This window comes from Branchiostoma belcheri, unplaced genomic scaffold (genome assembly GCF_001625305.1).
Source record: "Branchiostoma belcheri isolate BF01 breed outbred unplaced genomic scaffold, Haploidv18h27 scaffold123, whole genome shotgun sequence".
Lineage (NCBI taxonomy): Eukaryota > Metazoa > Chordata > Leptocardii > Amphioxiformes > Branchiostomatidae > Branchiostoma > Branchiostoma belcheri.
Window position 1 is genome coordinate 358,776 of NW_017802636.1, and position 16,144 is coordinate 374,919.

General features: G+C 40.4%; 2 protein-coding genes and 1 long non-coding RNA gene across 5 annotated transcripts in view; 2 read left to right on the forward strand and 1 right to left on the reverse strand.

Annotated features, from left to right (window-relative positions):
- The first annotated feature begins 1,158 nt into the window (after positions 1-1,158).
- On the forward strand, positions 1,159-3,256 carry LOC109463222. The gene is made up of 2 exons (XR_002139815.1): positions 1,159-1,344; positions 1,589-3,256. It is a non-coding gene; the product is annotated as an uncharacterized LOC109463222 (long non-coding RNA).
- A 554-nt stretch (positions 3,257-3,810) lies between these two features.
- LOC109463221 (BRISC complex subunit Abro1-like) lies at positions 3,811-9,079 on the reverse strand. Its single transcript, XM_019759953.1, has 8 exons — positions 8,977-9,079; positions 8,046-8,136; positions 7,633-7,669; positions 7,358-7,421; positions 7,048-7,241; positions 6,576-6,701; positions 6,243-6,327; positions 3,811-5,886 (listed from the first exon to the last, which is right to left on the reverse strand). Exons 1-8 carry the CDS (start codon positions 9,049-9,051, stop codon positions 5,212-5,214), a joined length of 1,347 nt encoding a protein of 448 aa, XP_019615512.1. The 5' UTR covers positions 9,052-9,079; the 3' UTR covers positions 3,811-5,211.
- Positions 9,080-10,572: 1,493 nt separating this feature from the next.
- Positions 10,573-16,144, forward strand: part of LOC109463192 (hexokinase-2-like) — a 12,224-nt gene continuing 6,652 nt past the window's right edge. For 2 of the 3 annotated variants that reach the window (XR_002139809.1, XM_019759906.1), the window contains exons 1-6: positions 10,573-10,769; positions 12,965-13,127; positions 13,498-13,643; positions 15,081-15,296; positions 15,486-15,585; positions 15,868-16,060. Coding sequence is in view for 2 of the 3 variants with exons in the window: in XM_019759906.1 (XP_019615465.1) it covers positions 10,749-10,769; positions 12,965-13,127; positions 13,498-13,643; positions 15,081-15,296; positions 15,486-15,585; positions 15,868-16,060 (839 nt within the window). In the remaining variant the exon portion in view is untranslated. The remainder of the gene's footprint in view (positions 10,770-12,964; positions 13,128-13,497; positions 13,644-15,080; positions 15,297-15,485; positions 15,586-15,867; positions 16,061-16,144) is intronic. The other variant, XM_019759907.1, reaches the window with a different exon arrangement.

Below are 16,144 nucleotides of genomic sequence, written 5' to 3' on the forward strand. Positions count from 1 at the left end.
GCTCTGGAATAAAACTCCGGGTCTCTTAACTTTACCAAAAGTGGATAATATAGGCTGTCAGAGAATCCATTGTTTGCAACATCACGAGGAATTACACTTGGTAAATGGGCCACAGAATGACCCAAGGGCCGCGCATGTTTTACCGTTACTATGTAGGTAAATCACAGACCAGGTGGATGGGGGAATTCTGAACCGTCAATCTGCCGGATACTTAATGGCCTCCGTGTTATATCCTGTGTGCTTTGATGGAATGTCCAAGCTCCAGCACCGATAGTCATCGGATCAAATCCTCGGTCGTTACATTGCAGAGACAGCCGTTTACGGCCGCCCAAAGGCCACTGCAGCTATACGTGCAATTTTAGCGTAAGTTTGAGTACATGGTGGCGTAACGTCCAGTGCTTGAAGCATCCAAATCACGGTTCCAGAGCCAGTTAGAGATGCAGGAGTTTGACGTGTAGCCAAACTGCAGGAATCTGGTGAATCAATCACCTAGTTTTATTTTTCCGCACTTCTTTTTATTTTATTTTAGATTTATTACACAATCATACATGTATTTAAACGGTCAAGGGAAAAAGGACTGTGATTCAGAATTGGCCAACATTAAGGAAGCATGATAGTTTCTGGTATAACAAAAATGACTTTACTTTCGCACGGTTAGATTTATTTATCTATTTTTGTGTTCTTTTACCAGGGTATCACTCTCAGTAATTAGGTACTGCTTTTCAGTATGACCATGGGCACACGTATACAAACAACGCAACAATTACCACAAGACAAGAGCAGAAAAAAATCATTCAATAAGTAAGTCTCGCACCTCATAATTTTCCCCAGCCAAAGTAAGCCTGTCTAATGTTGCTGACCTAGTTACAGTGCTGACCAGTAGGCTAAATTGTGCTGACAGGCGATTACTGGACAAGACTCATCGACCCCAGACGGCCCGTCTCACGGGACACAATCAGNGTTTTAAATTTTTTTTAAAATTGAATGTGTTAAATGGCTTAGATGACAGGCCAGGAATCAAAAGAACAGCAAACATATGATACAAGACATTTGGGAGATAATGTGAAAAATGATTTCAACAAGCATTGTAGATTTACATGACTGGTATTTGATAATCTCACAGGTATGAGATTATTGTCCTTAAAGGTATACATATTCAATGTGCAAGTAACATAACCATTTATGTCTTCATAGGATGGTGCATTCCTGATCAGAAAGAGCACAAAGGACCCCACTAGACCCTACACTTTGGCTCTTATTTACCAGAAAGCCATTAAGAAAGTTCAGATCCGTTACCGGCCGGACCAGCAGTACGCCCTGGGCACTGAGAAGGAGGATGAAGATGTGAGTAGTGTCCATGTCTGCTTTCTCTTAATACTCTTTGACCTTGATATCATTGGTAATGTCAAAATAACCCCTTTGTTTGCTCACTGTGTATTTTCCGTTGAGTATGGACGATATTTGAAACAACTAAAGGGAAGAGGAAAAATGTAGAATCAAGCAGATTCACATCTAAAACATGGATTTCGGAAGTAAAACTGACTTTGAAAATGTGACTTCCACAAACCCTGTGATTCTGTATCCCCAGACGTTCTTCAGTATTCCAGACCTGATAGACTTTCACCAAACACACGACATCCTGCTGTCACAAGGAGGGAAAACCAAGCTGACAGAAGCTGTATTCAAGAATTACTAACCAAAACATAGGGTTTAAAGCAAGATGAATAAGGGCTACACAATGTCATGGAAAATGTGTCAAAAAGGCATCTCCCTAGCCTGTGTTACTTTCCACCCATTCAGGGTTAGATGTATCCCAGTGCATTTCTTTTCTTTGGTGATCCAATTTGGAATGAGGATTGGGTAGGTGTGGCAGCTTGTACATGTAGTTAGAAGTTAGGACAATACATGGTAGATATTTATGTCCAAACTGCCTGAAGCCCAGAGCCATCCTCATATGAGTTGATGAAAGAAACCCTAAGGCACTAGTGATCAAGTACACTATTCCTAGGGTCCGATGTTGGGGTGATTGGGTCATGTGTACAAAGTACTAAGCATCCCTCATTCTTTGTACAGTGATTTGCAAGGGCAATCGTTATAATATAGTATACTTGATATTGTTTATCCAAGGGACCAAATTTTATACTGCCAGCGAGTTCCACTTTCAAGTTGGTAAGTTTTTTTTAAAGATGATTACAATTAGATACATGTACTACATGTATTTGAGGCACGTGTATCTGTAATAGACATAGTTGACTACATGTATATACTGTAGATGATTTTAACATATTGTGGTATACCAGTACCTTAATTAGTCAGACATTGTTGAATATAACAGTACTAGTAGCTATGGCCTAGGTAATGCCAGGAGTAGAACTGGGTAATTTGGTTTTAGTTTTCCTATTTCTTATTAACATAAAGAAAATGTCATGCATTGTAACTAATCATGGTTGTGAAGGCCGGTATGTAAACAAAGTCAGTGCCTCTAATAGCTAAATGGACACTCTTAAAGTGTCAAAACGTTTTAACTCTTAAAAGGATTTTGTAATCCATACCTTTTAATCTGCTGTCGGTCAGCTTTGAATTTTTGTATGTTTCCCTTTTCAACAAAATTGTGAATATATCCAAGGTTTTTAAATCATTCAAGGAATTGAAATGAAGAAAAAACACAAAAAGCTCTCTGCCTTAACCATGAAATAATGTATCTTTGCCAATGTGCTTTTAGAAGCTTTGTTAATAATATGATGTATATTACATCATTTTGTGCACTTTTATCTTTACACAGTGTAAAGATTTTACACACATCTATTTTGTAATTTAGGCTGATCTTGTTTTTAATTTGCATCTTTGCAGAACCTTTTGGGTTACCAAGAATGTCATCCACAATACTGAACATTAAGATAATTGATGCACTGAGCACTAGTGCTAGTCTGTATTATACACACCTATTTGCACGTAATTGTAAGTTATGAATATGATGTAGATAACATAGCAACGCAATCATGTACATCGTGGATAAGGAATTGTACCCCATCGGGTTAACAGTTGGTTTAACAATTTTTGTATTCAATAATTACACACTATTCAGAAATACATTTGTAGTGCCATAACTCAATGCAAAGTCAGTCCTGTTCTGACATACCCTGAGAGCCAGACTCCATGGGCTTCAGCTGGGTGTACGTAATGTAGGGGAGGCAGGTATAGTATGGGCACTGAAGCCTGCGTAGTCTGGATCCCAGGGTAGTTTTGACAGGAGATTGTAAAAGGACTGTAAAAAAAAGGCTGGTACAGATTTTTCCTGGAGTTTTTTAAAGAACCATTTCACAGTGAGAAATGAGCTCTTTTTTGATAGTCTCCACCAGACTAATTACACAGGCTGAGAACTACTTAAAACTTAGCCAAATAAGAATAGTTTGAAGAGTTTGGCTACCATAGATTAACATGTAGGGGAAATGTTACCCTTACCATGGGCTCACTCCCCTGGTTACTTAGTTTGCCAAATTCTACCATCCCTGACCTTAGGAAGGCCTGGTGGAGGCTATGTTGAACATGTGATTTCTACTGACTTATAGCCACCACCTTAAAATGTGGAGACACTGATTTACCAAGTTTACCAGTAAAATCTAAAAGGTGGACTTGGTAAGGTAAACTAAGGTTGAGCTTTCAGAAATAAAATATTTCCAGGCTATTCTGCAAGTTTCTTGAGTCATGTTTTGACTTTAACCAGACTTATGCTGTTTATAGGTATGCATGTGGAGTTGGTGCTTAAACAATGTTCTAACTGAATCTTGGGTAAATATTTGGGTGAATGTTAAGACTATGACTTGTTAAGAAAGAGTGTGTCTGGGGTATCGCTCTGGTCAATGCAAGAGAGCAAAGGTGGATCCTTATACAAATGTTACAATAATGTCTTCATGGCAAACTGTAGTATATTTAACATCATGACTTGACAAAGGGATGTTTTATTCCAACTAAATTGCCATACGATTTATGACGTAAACTCTACATGAACATTATCATAAGTTGAATATTTCATACAAAACATACTTCAAATATGAAAATAACTCTGTAACAGCCTTTTGTGTGGTAAATCAGTTCTAAGTACAACTGCTGGCCATATGGCCACAAAGAAAGCACCTTTTTTACAGGTAGATTAGATGTCTGTATACATAAAAGGCACATGGCACAGTTTGATCTATATTACCTTAAACATAATCTATTGGGACCAGTATGGAAATAAACACAAACCTTCTAATTTCTGAAGTACGGGTAGTTGAAGTCCACATACAGCAAGGCCCTCAGTTGCCACAATGGATCATACTTGATCAGTATCAAAATATGAATGTAACTATTAATTCCAGTCATACATGCTACTAAAAGGGTCTTTCATGATCTAACCATGGTACCATGGCAATCTTGTAGATGTATATACATATAACATAATAAGTTAAGAATACTTTGCTAATGTCCTAAAAGTCATCAAAGACTCTTCCTAATACACAGTGTCCATGTAGGTTGTCCCTTCCTAATGTTCAAAATGTATCTGACCCAAAACATTTCTCATTCAGATGCCTACATGTAATTAAGTACAAAGAGGGTGAAAGAAAGTAAAATATAAGAAGCACCATCTAGCTTTCATTTTTCAGTATCAACAATGCTTCAGCTTTCTCTAATCTTGTACCTGATGTATCTTCAATTAAGCATGCTGATAAACATTTCTTTTGGTGTTCTATGCTCTGTTACTGACTTCCACTCAAACAGTACTTCTGAGTAGAATCAATCTCAACAATGCCATAACTCTTATTATTACAACCATGCTATAAAATTATGTAGAGCACACATTTCAAATTGGCACCAAATGTGGCTCACATCATGCTCATTGTTTATTTCATGGCTGAACCTCTATTGATTCCCTTATTATAGTTCCCAGAATGGTAGTTACTTAAGGTAGAGACTTGGTGACACATGTTATATCTTTGCACAGGATCCCTTCGACGTCACTGACATGATATTCCATGACTAACTTCACTAAATTTTCAGGACAATTCGGCACGACTGCATGACATCCATGATGTAACATAAAACATGTTCTTGTATGTACAAAATCTTCAGCTGAAACCCCCAAATCAGTCTGAATCTTAACTGTAGCCTCGATATCTTATATTGTATAACTTACGTCTATGCATACTTTTAAAAAACCTTTTGTACAAAATCTTAAAATACAGGTGAACTAGACGGTTCTTGCTCCATGTCTGTCTCATCGTCACTTGACACAACTTGTACGTCCTCGTTCTTTATGGTTGATTGTGAGCTCTTCTGGGAGTCTTCTGTCTCAACGTCTGTTCCACTGTCTATGTTCTCAGACATACTGGACTCCATGGGTTCCTCCTCCTGGATCTGTCGACTGCCTCTCTGCCTGCTGTGTTGCCTTTGGTTACCGGGTGTCTGTACCTTTGACCTCATCTCTGACACAAGGTTGCTGAAGAGGTCCCCCTCTTCCCCCTTCTCTGTCTCACTGCTGCTGCTCTTCCTACTTTTCCTTCTCGTTCTTGGTTCGGACTCCTTCTTAACCTCCTTCCTGTCCATCTTTGGAGTTTTCTTGCCTTCCGTTGTAACACCTTTTGTTTGCTCTGCTATTTGCCTCAACTGAACAGCAAATGGGCTGTTGTCCTCATCTGTTTCCATGGCAATATCCCTCACATCCCCTGCCACATCCCCTGTTTGATGTTGTTCTATTTTGCTAATATCAACCTTTTCTGGGATAAGCACACTTGGTTCTTGCTGTTCTTTTTGTTCCATTGCTTCCCTCAAAACACTTTGCAACTGGGCTACCTCCTCTTCTAGAACACTTGCCTCCTTTTCCCCTTGGTGTACAGAATCACATAGACCCTGTGGGGAACAAAATCAAGGACAACTTAAGACCTCAGCCCAATGTATGTTGAATTCTACATACCGGTAGTATTACATTCATACAATCTACACAGCAATCTGAGGGCTCCTAAAACAAGTGTCTCAAAACAGCAAAAGAAAAACTGTACATATGGGTGGCAGATCTAAAACTGCTTTCTATGAACTTCTATTTTGTTTTTCTTAGTCTGAAGAACTGCCTCACTATAGCAACAGTAGATCTTAGACTTGCTGTAAAAACCTTACGTACAGAATATTCTGAGGAAAACTTCCCACTTTGTTTAGATCCTAACTAAGAGAAGGGTGTAGAGTACAGTGGACGTTTTCAAACATCTTACCATGAGCTGTGCCTGAAGAGCTGAATTCATCTGGTTCATGATGGAGACTTCACAAAGCTGGCCCTCACCATCCACAAGACGGTCCCTAGTTACAAAAAATCATGTTACCTTCATGTTACACATCATAGTACAGCATCACATAATTATCTAAGATTCAATGTGAAAATTTGATATGCTAAGGTATGGTAACTGTATAATATTATTATATATATGCATTGACAAAACTGTGACATCAACAAATCTGACAGGACAAGAAACCAAACCCTTGTCAATTGTCCAGCTGCTTGACAACATTTGCACATAAAAGAGCAACATTTTAACTGACTGACAAACCTGTATTTTTTAAACACTCCCAGCATGCCTAAATCCGTGCTGAGTGCTCCTGCCGAGCTCATTCGATAGTGATCATGTGACGTGTCCCCAAGGTTCACCACAGCGTGGGGAATGGCCTGCAATCTCCTACAGCCAGAAACAGTGACATTTACTTATCAAACATATCATGAAGAGCAAACATAAACTTTTGGTAACACCTAATAGCTCAGGAGTTCTGGTTTCCTTTCTTGCCATTTGATGTCGATATACATCAACAAAAAGAGATGAAAATGTGAGACAAGCAGTCTGTACAGATGTAAAGATGGTGAAAGACACAGGGACGCAGAAATACATGACTTTTGCTGACAACTGTTGCGATACCAAGTATTATCATAGTCTCATACCATTTGTCCCAATTACACGTGGTGTCTTTGATACAAATTACAGTCACATTGTACTTAAACTATATCAATAAGATATATGGCCCTCTCACCTATCTTTCTGCTGGTATAAAGTATAGTCTGTAACATGGGTTGACACTGTTCCACTTGACTGGTAAGTAAACAACCAGAACAGCATGTTTTCCTGGGATTTCAGCGTCTCTGACAGCTTTCTGTGAATGATACGTTCCCATAGCGATGGCTCTGGTGAAGAGTTCCGGCGAAACCTGTACCAGCCGACTATGTGCTGTATATCAGATAGAGGGATAACATGATTAGGGTATTGTATAGCTTTGTGAAAAAGGCAATTTTGCAATAAGACACCTTAAACTTTTTCTTAACTTGTTCATATATAATGTGTACCTTTTCTCTGTCGCAAGCCACTTCAGTTATAGCCTTATTGATACTTTCTGTTGTCAGACTGGAACTGTAATGAACAAAAGGAACAAAAACATTAGTCTACAATTGACTTCATTATTCAAATATCTTATTATTCAAATATCTTTCATAGGTTTATAGCATGAACATGCTTGAGTAAACATTCCTATAACAAAAGAGGTTATATCGATCAAATAAAATTATGCATTGACATATACGGTATAGTTGTGAACAAAAAAATTATGAACAGTAGTTCTCACCTGAGGGGTAGGTGACATGGCAGGTGAGATAGCACACCTGCAGAAGATTGAACACAAACTGGTGTGACTGGAGTTCATTAATTTAGGTTTAGAGTAAAAATTTCATCACTTACAACATTTTTGTCTAATATTCAGGTACCCGTGCATCAAACAAGATATAATGTTATGCGTGGGAAACTTTCTATACATTCCCTTAGCATGTGATATCTGCCTAGCTCCTGTCTAAATCTGTGATATGTTCTTGATGACTGTTATATTCTAGTTCTTGTCAAGGGAGAGCAATGTCTGGGAAAACTGTACAGTTTTTCCTCTTAACTATGACTGGTCCCTTTCCTAGCACATATCAATGCCAGTCCACCGCTAGAATGAACCATCATATTCTGTTGCCTATGTACTTGGGAAGTTTGACTCACAGATGGTTTTCTCTGTTGTCTTGGAGTTGATCTGTGAGTCACTAATGGAGTCCTTAACCCGTACACTGACCTCACCAAACAGCAAGCCCACCTGGGGAGAAATATAGCAAGATAATTAAATCACATAAGGGTGTTGATTAAATCACTGCACTTCTCAGGAATTGTGGAAACAACAATTGCAACTCATCAGCAGATCATGATACATCTGATCACAGCGGGTGGTGAATCATTTGACAGCTGGTGTAGATTTGCATAGATAATACTGTCAGTGGCTGCCCACACCATATGAAACTTTAATGAGATACTGATTGCAAACATGTGAGAGGTGAGGTCATTTCTAGCTTACCATGAGTTATCTTGGTTATCATTTATTGAACCTTTATTGTTTAAGCCCTGCTATATTTCATACCTAAGTCATAAACCAATTTTGAGCAATCATATGCCTTTCAATCTTATAAATATGAGCGTCACATACTGATGATATGGCAACTACCCAGCAACATTACAAGTGATGCAGCACTGAGATTACTGCAGAATTTTGCTTTCAATTTCAACAAACTGACCTAATAGATCATCACTTCAACTTCATAATGGTCCAAGTGCAAATAATTATGCAACACGTCCATCAGCATAATATAATTTTGGCTAAACGAATTTCCCAATGCAGCTTTAACATACAACATGTGGTACCCAGTCCTACATGGTTCCAGGTTCCATACCAGCAGCATGATGTTTATACTGCTCTGCCATTACATTCACTTTGACACTTTATCTTTGATTGAGGAAGAATTGAGCTGCATCATAGTGCATGCCAGGTTAGACGTTGCAATAACTTCGTGTGTGAACACAGACATGCTTTAATCACAGGTAAAACACGTCTAGGGTGGCAGAGAGCTTATGTGTATACACCGAAGCAAATGTTCTCTCTTACCTGATCAGAGTGGCTGCAAACTTGTTGAAAACTGAGAGCAGAAAAGACACTTCCGCCCAAACGAACCGCCGCCATCTTGGACTTATAACCTGGGAACGAGATTGCCAAGAGGTCAAGCGCTCTACTTTTTGGCAACGCCTCAATCTCCGTAATTGACAGCGCAGAAAGAACGTGGCTATATACACTCCCGGAGTGTATATAAAATCTATTTGTCTTTTATATACACTCCCGGAGTGTATATAAAATCTATTTGTCTTTTATATACACTCCGGGAGTGTATATAAAATCTATTTGTCTTTTATATACACTCCGGGAGTGTATATAAAATCTATTTGTCTTTTATATACACTCCCGGTGTGTATATAAGATCTATTTGTCTTTTATATACACTCCCGGAAAGTTGATAGGGCATTCGAATGATCTGTCGCCGGTGCGAAGACCGCGCGATCGGCTGTGTTATCCGGAGTCACCAAAGGGACCGGGGCGAACCCCGGGTTGGTCTTGGTCTGATAAATGCACGCCAGACCGTGAGGTCGGCGCTTCTTCCGCATGTATTAGCTCTAGAATTACCACAGTTATCCATGTAGGATGTGACGATCAAAGGAACCATAACTGATTTAATGAGCCATTCGCAGTTTCACTGAGACAGTTTAAACTTGCACGTGCATGGCTTAAACTTTGAGACAAGCCTATGACTACTGGCAGGATCAACCAGGTAGCGAGGACGCCAGGGGCGCGCGACCGGTCTCGCCGCCGCCGCCGGGAGCGGAGGGTCCCGGGCCCCGCGCAAGCGGGGCGGGGCGGGCCGCTCGACCGAACTTCGGTGGAGATTTCCGTGTTGTTTTCTGATTTTCATCATCCAATAAGATAAACTTGAAGACCGAGGTTTAAACTTGGTGCCCCTGAATCCTCAAACACTCACAAAAACCCAAGTTTTGGGCCTACCAAGGAGGCTAGTATTTCGGAGTGTATATAAAATCTATTTGTCTTTTATATACACACCGGGAGTGTATATAGCCACGGCGGCGCAGAAAAGCAAGAAGATGACTCAACAGCGCTCAAAGTCTACCAGTTACAGTTTGTTTAGGGTTGTTCCCATTGGCAGAAGCCATGTCGCGGTTTGAATGTTAAATCCAGCAGTGTGTTATGTGTTTGAATGTTGTTCAGCACCAAGGACAGCCTTGGGATCCAAATAGTCTCAGGAGCATTGGCCTGGGGGTGATTTTGTCTTAGTGGGCTTTTATTACCAGACAGCGACGCATAGCCAACTAGTCTTGTTGGATGTTAAGCCGTCTAAGAAAAGAATCTGCAACGTTAGCTGCTACTTTATTCTTAATGTTAACAAAAGCCTTTTTTCTAACCTCCTTGATGTTGACTTTGCTTTGCTTTGCTGCCACGCCCCTTTCAATGAAGCAAAGCATCCATTACAAAAATATAGACGGAAACCCTACAGTAAATGGCATGCATGGAAATATAACTATCATTTATTGAACTGAATGATTGAATTTAATTGCCGATGGCAGCAATCATAACTGCAATATACATAACCACTCTTTTGCGTGTGCTGGTGATCTTCTCGTTCCCAGGTTAGCGTGACCCAGCCTGCCTGCCAGCCCCAGCGGGGAGACTTCCGTACTGCACGCGCCTACCTGCCTCACGTGTAGCGGCGTCACGAGATCGTCAGCACTGATCACTGGAGCTTTCAGGACACCGGGGCTCCTTCTTATTCACCGCACCGTACTCCTGCTCGCTCTACGTAACGTTTAGCAGCCATGGCGAGTAAAGAGGAGAAGGTCAGTGTGTAAAGCTTTAGCAGGTTTGCTCCCCAGTTTTGGTAAATCAATTAACTACACGTATGTTGACACGTACTATTAAATAAACTACTTATTTGTGGAGGGGGAGGGGCAAGGACCAGGCAGGTGTACATGGGGTAATAAATGTGATGCAGATCACTGTGGTATGATTTATTCTCACATAAAAGAAAATATCTTACGCATATCTATTGGCTGGTGAGTGATACTAAACCATGAAGGCAAGAACCATGACGATACTTTGCCGTATCGTGACAGATAAAAGACCATCTGTGGTAGTAGTAGCTTAGCATGATCAATATTTTGTTGTCAAACCAACACAACAAAACTGACAGGAGAATCTTCTTCAGGACGAGTGGTGCAAATTATACCGACAAGGAAGTGTTAACCATAATAATCCCTTCTACTTCCTTATGATATATTTTCCAACTCATGATTTGATAGGACATTTGCAGACCTACAAAATTTTGATTAAAAAAGTCCATCAGAGATTTAACTAATTTAAGACCGAATCAGGAAGTTACAGGACAGGTACAATGTATTAAATTGATCTGTGGTTGTACCAAGGCTCAATGCCAATCTTGCCTTGCCCTGAGGCTTCACTCTTACCCTCAAAAACTTAGTAATGTTTATTGGGGCATGTAACATGTAAGACAAATGTGACTTCAAATTCAACTAGAAGATGGGCAGAACAACTTCATGTGTTAATAGAACTAATCTACTACCAAAGATTTAGAAATTGTCCGTCCCGCCTATGCTGCATTTCTTTAATATCAGTGAGCTGATCTTAAACCAATGTTCAAAGTTCAAGCACAAAGCAAGTGAGAATGGGATTTCCATGATTAGCTGGTCATGACTTTGAATCAATCAAACATAGAGAGTTGCAATACTTTTAAAATACTGTAAGATTTTGGGAATCACACCTATCATACGTACAATGTAAGTTACAAGGATAGACTGACATCCTGATTGTGAGTTTGTATTAATTGTAAATGAACCATTGTTTTGTTCTAACACATTGTTTTGAACCTAGCTACAGGTGTATTTGTGGTACTGGGAAGCCATTAAAGTTTTTTTTGATAGTTGAATTATAAAGCTACTTGTGGAACTAATGCTAAAATTTGTTCTATGCTGATGGAGCTTTCAGTATGTTAACATATTTATATCCCTTATTATTTGAATGATTATGATATAGATATGTTAGGTTTTATTCGACATTACATTGTAGGTCTTATGCAACACACTTATTTTATTGTTGTTACTCTCTCTTTATGTAGTTTGCCATACATTGTACCATGTGCAATCGTCATGCAATAAAGTTCTTCTTATTTATGGTACTGAATATCAAACTGATTTGTGTGGTCTTTAAACACCACGTCTTTTTAAGCCATGTTAAAGATTAAACCGTACACACCTCTACAGCTATTATTTGAATAGCCTAGGCAAAAATTATATAACTGGACAAATGGACATCAGTTCCAAAAACATACTCAGTTTATGTTTTTAGATTTGATGCGAAATTGTACATTGTCTTGGGCTTCAGGGTTACAAACAAACTAACCTTCAGCGAACAATGAAGTCATCATTTTTCTGTCTTTAATCACATTTATCTTTGTTTGTTAAGCTGTCTACAATGTAGGTAAGGGTGGTGCTGCAAATAGGCTGACCTTAGGTTAGGGGGCGTGTCATGCCAAAGTCTATGGCCAGAGAAAGTCCCATTTCTCTGTCACTAGGCTGCAGGAGGCACAGCTGGGGTCAGTCTGGCTGGGGCCTTTGTCTGGTAATGCAAATGATTGTTGAATTGTTCTAGGAGGTTATATATAGGGAGTCATATATAACCTCCTTGAGTTGATGAGACACCCCTGGCCAAACAGCCAGTGGGAATGGCCCCTGTACTGTACTAACATTACAACACATTTATACACATTGTTACAGGCTGCGTGTAAATGTGTTGTAATGTTATGTATTACATGTATGTTTTTATTTCCTTATGTATACATGTTAGAAATGTGCAATTTAAACGTACATGTATTAATAAAAAATGTTGTTGAGTTCATGCTCACATGATCATCAGAATGTTGTACCTTTAAGATCTACATTTTAAACCCCATGTACTTCAACTTCCATATGAAGTATGAATCTGCCTTCTAACCTTATAGACCCTGCTGTCCCCTCAGATTGACCTGATCCTCAGACCATTCCGGTACGACAATGACACCCTGCAAGACATCTTGGGAAGGCTCCACAAGGAGATGGAGAAGGGGCTGAAAAAGGAAACCAACCCAGACGCTACTGTCAAAATGCTGGCTACGTATGTACGGGCTGTACCGGATGGGACAGGTAAGCACATTTTCTGAAGGTCATACACATGTATTAAGTTTAATGCAATGTTATATATTCACTTGGACAGGGTTACTGGTTACGAATTAAGTAATTATTTTTGGTGGATGAGCAGTGGGTTTGTGTATCTGTCCAGACAGAGTAGGTTGACAGCACATGGGTGGGGGAAGATTGACAGACAAAATGGCAGTTCTTAGAATCTGGCCAGGAGCCAGCAGCAATATGGAGAGGTCGACATTGGGGGAATTCAGGAAGCCGAGGATTGCATACTTACTGGAGGTGTGAAATCTCTGACTTCTTGTTGGTACATGTACTAGATTTCAACTAATAGAGTCCTGAAGGATAACCATGATGTCTCATTCCCACCCAGAATCAGGAGATTTCCTCGCCCTGGATCTTGGTGGAAGTAACTTCCGTGTGCTGCATGTCCACATTGAGAAGGGGGCCAAAGACGTTCGTCTACAGAGCGACTCCTACGCCATTCCAGAAAGCATCATGACTGGCTCCGGAGAGCAGGTAACCACACAAGTTTACAATCATTTATATCTTGCAATAATTTCCATTGAATAAACTAGAGGTCGGAGATCTCATGTCTTCGTCAGAGGTACATCGTTCTAGAGAAATTAACATGCGTATTCTTCACTCTTTTTAATAATCAATTTGGTCTAAAGAACAAAAGAATCTCTGTACTATTTTTATGGTACAGAACACCCTGAAACGGTTTGCCACAGATTATACAGATGCGTCGTCACCCGTGTTAGCCCCCCCCCTAACGTTATTTGAGTTTGGACTGTTACTGGAAAAAAAACGTTACAAGAAATTCTTACTGTGTTGAAAGTGTCACGACAGCGCCGCAAAATATAATAAGAGAAGATGTTATAAAGGAAAGAATCAGAACAGGGTGACTACTGCTGTTTTGTTAATTTGTCTTTATGACAAATAGAAGACTTGTTTCTTGTGTTCTTTGTGTCCTAACATTTGTACTTCTACAGTTAGTATATTCCAAATCTAGGCATCTCGTTTTTCGGCCATTCGTGTTTTTATTGCGCGCTTGCCTTAAATTTAAGGTAATTAGATTTAAGGTCTCCAGTGGACGTCATCCATAGCAATTACTTGGTGTGGCCGTAGAAAATAATCTGACATATGTCCAACCTATCCTCCCCCTGCTGAAGTTATAGTACAATCCCTCAATGTAACGTCATTTGATCCCATCCCATTATGGGGTTCCCCGGCGGTAACGGCTATATCCAGCTGTCGGCTGTCTCCAAGCAGATGTAGGTGGGGGATTTCTAAACACAAAAGGTCCTATTACGGGGACATAACGATCTCCACGACTCTCATCTTTGAACTCAATCACCACAGTAACATGCCTATCAAATTTCATTAACTTCCATCCACACATACAAAAGTTATCCTGCTCACAAGAAAAATTAACAAAATGCCCCCTGTAGTCACAACGAAACCCCCCACGAAGCTCAGTAACGAACTTAACCTTGGTCCAGACAATAGTTAGCACCACACCAAGAATTATAATCAACATTTTACAAATACTTGAGTTATTTTGCTAACAAGCCACAAACACAAAAGGTGCACTAACGTGACGCACGGACCCCCCACGAAGCCAAAACTTGTACTTGAATTTGGCCTCAACAATGGTAATCTGCCTGCCAAAAATCATGGACGTCGAATCATGCCTTCCAGAGTTATATCGCAAAATCCGCAGTTCCCCACACTCCGGCGAGACAATTTCATAGTCCTTCTGACGAAGACAATTAAAAGCTGAGTGCCTCAGGTTATAGGTTACCGTCAAGTAGGGAGCTATGTTTTCAAGTTAACCTTGAAGTTCCCCCTGCTACCTAATGCTGTTACCAGTAGAGAATTGGTAGACAAATGGCTTCTTCAGTATGCTAAAGGTCATCAAACATTTCCTACTTTCCTTTGCCACCTATCCAGCTCTTTGACTACATAGCTGACTGCATGGCTAAGTTCTTGGAGAAGATCGGGATGAAGGAGAAGAAGATGGCACTTGGGTTCACCTTCTCCTTCCCCTGTAAACAACGGGGGCTGGACTGTGCCTCCCTGATCAAGTGGACCAAAGGCTTCAGCGCTGCGGGCGTGGAGGGGGAAGACGTGGTGCGTCTGCTCCGGGATGCCATCAAGAGGCGTGGGGTGAGTTGTTAACATGCTGAAGAGTGGTCAGAAGTGCAGTGATTGGGATTGCTGCTAGGGGGCAGCTGACATACCGGTACATGTATTTGTTGAAAGGCACATTAAATCTATTACATGAAATGTAGCTTGAACTGTAATTACGAAGAAATCAGATTTAGCAGAATCAGATATGGTTATTTTTAATTGCAGGATTTTGACACAGATGTAGTTGCTGTGGTGAATGACACAGTGGGGACCATGATGGCATGTGGACTGGCCGACCATGACTGTCTCATAGGGCTCATTGTGGGTGAGTTGGTGTTTCTTTGCTAAGGGACTGGACATGGACTTTTTGACAACAGCATATGTTTTGCATAGTTGGGATATCACGTAAGATTTTAAGAATATGATCTGAAATGATTGCAACCTCTTAAGGTTTGTCACTCAGATAAAAATTATGAAATGGACTGATGAGTGATGCAGTTGAATGAAGTAATGTTTTCAACAAAAGTTCTTCATGACAACCAATGTTTTGAGAAATAGGCTTCAAACTCTGAAATGGCTGAGGTTATTATGTTTTGCCCATGCCCAGGTACTGGCAGTAATGCCTGCTACATGGAGAAACTGGACAACGTGGAGATCTGGGAGGGAGAGCGGGGAGAGCCCAACCAGGTGGTGGTCAACATGGAGTGGGGAGCGTTCGGAGAGGATGGGGCGCTCGATGACCTACGCACTCCGTACGACAGAGAGATTGACGAACACTCCATCAACAGGGGCCAACAGATGTGAGTGCTGGTGTTGTGCTCTTGTTAACAGTTGTGCTCTTGTTAACAGTTGTGCTCTTGTTAACAGTTGCCCCCCCCCCCCCC

What these genes read in the sequence shown, in the direction of transcription:
- LOC109463221 (XM_019759953.1), bottom strand. Translation starts at nt 9,051, where the DNA reads ATGGCGGCGGTTCGTTTGGGCGGAAGTGTCTTTTCTGCTCTCAGTTTT. An exon ending in TTTGCAGCCACTCTGATCAG is followed by an intron (nt 8,137 to 8,976) that starts GTAAGAGAGAAC and finishes ATTTCTCCCCAG; the next exon opens with GTGGGCTTGCTGTTTGGTGA. An exon ending in TTATACCAGCAGAAAGATAG is followed by an intron (nt 6,702 to 7,047) that starts GTGAGAGGGCCA and finishes TTCTGGCTGTAG; the next exon opens with GAGATTGCAGGCCATTCCCC.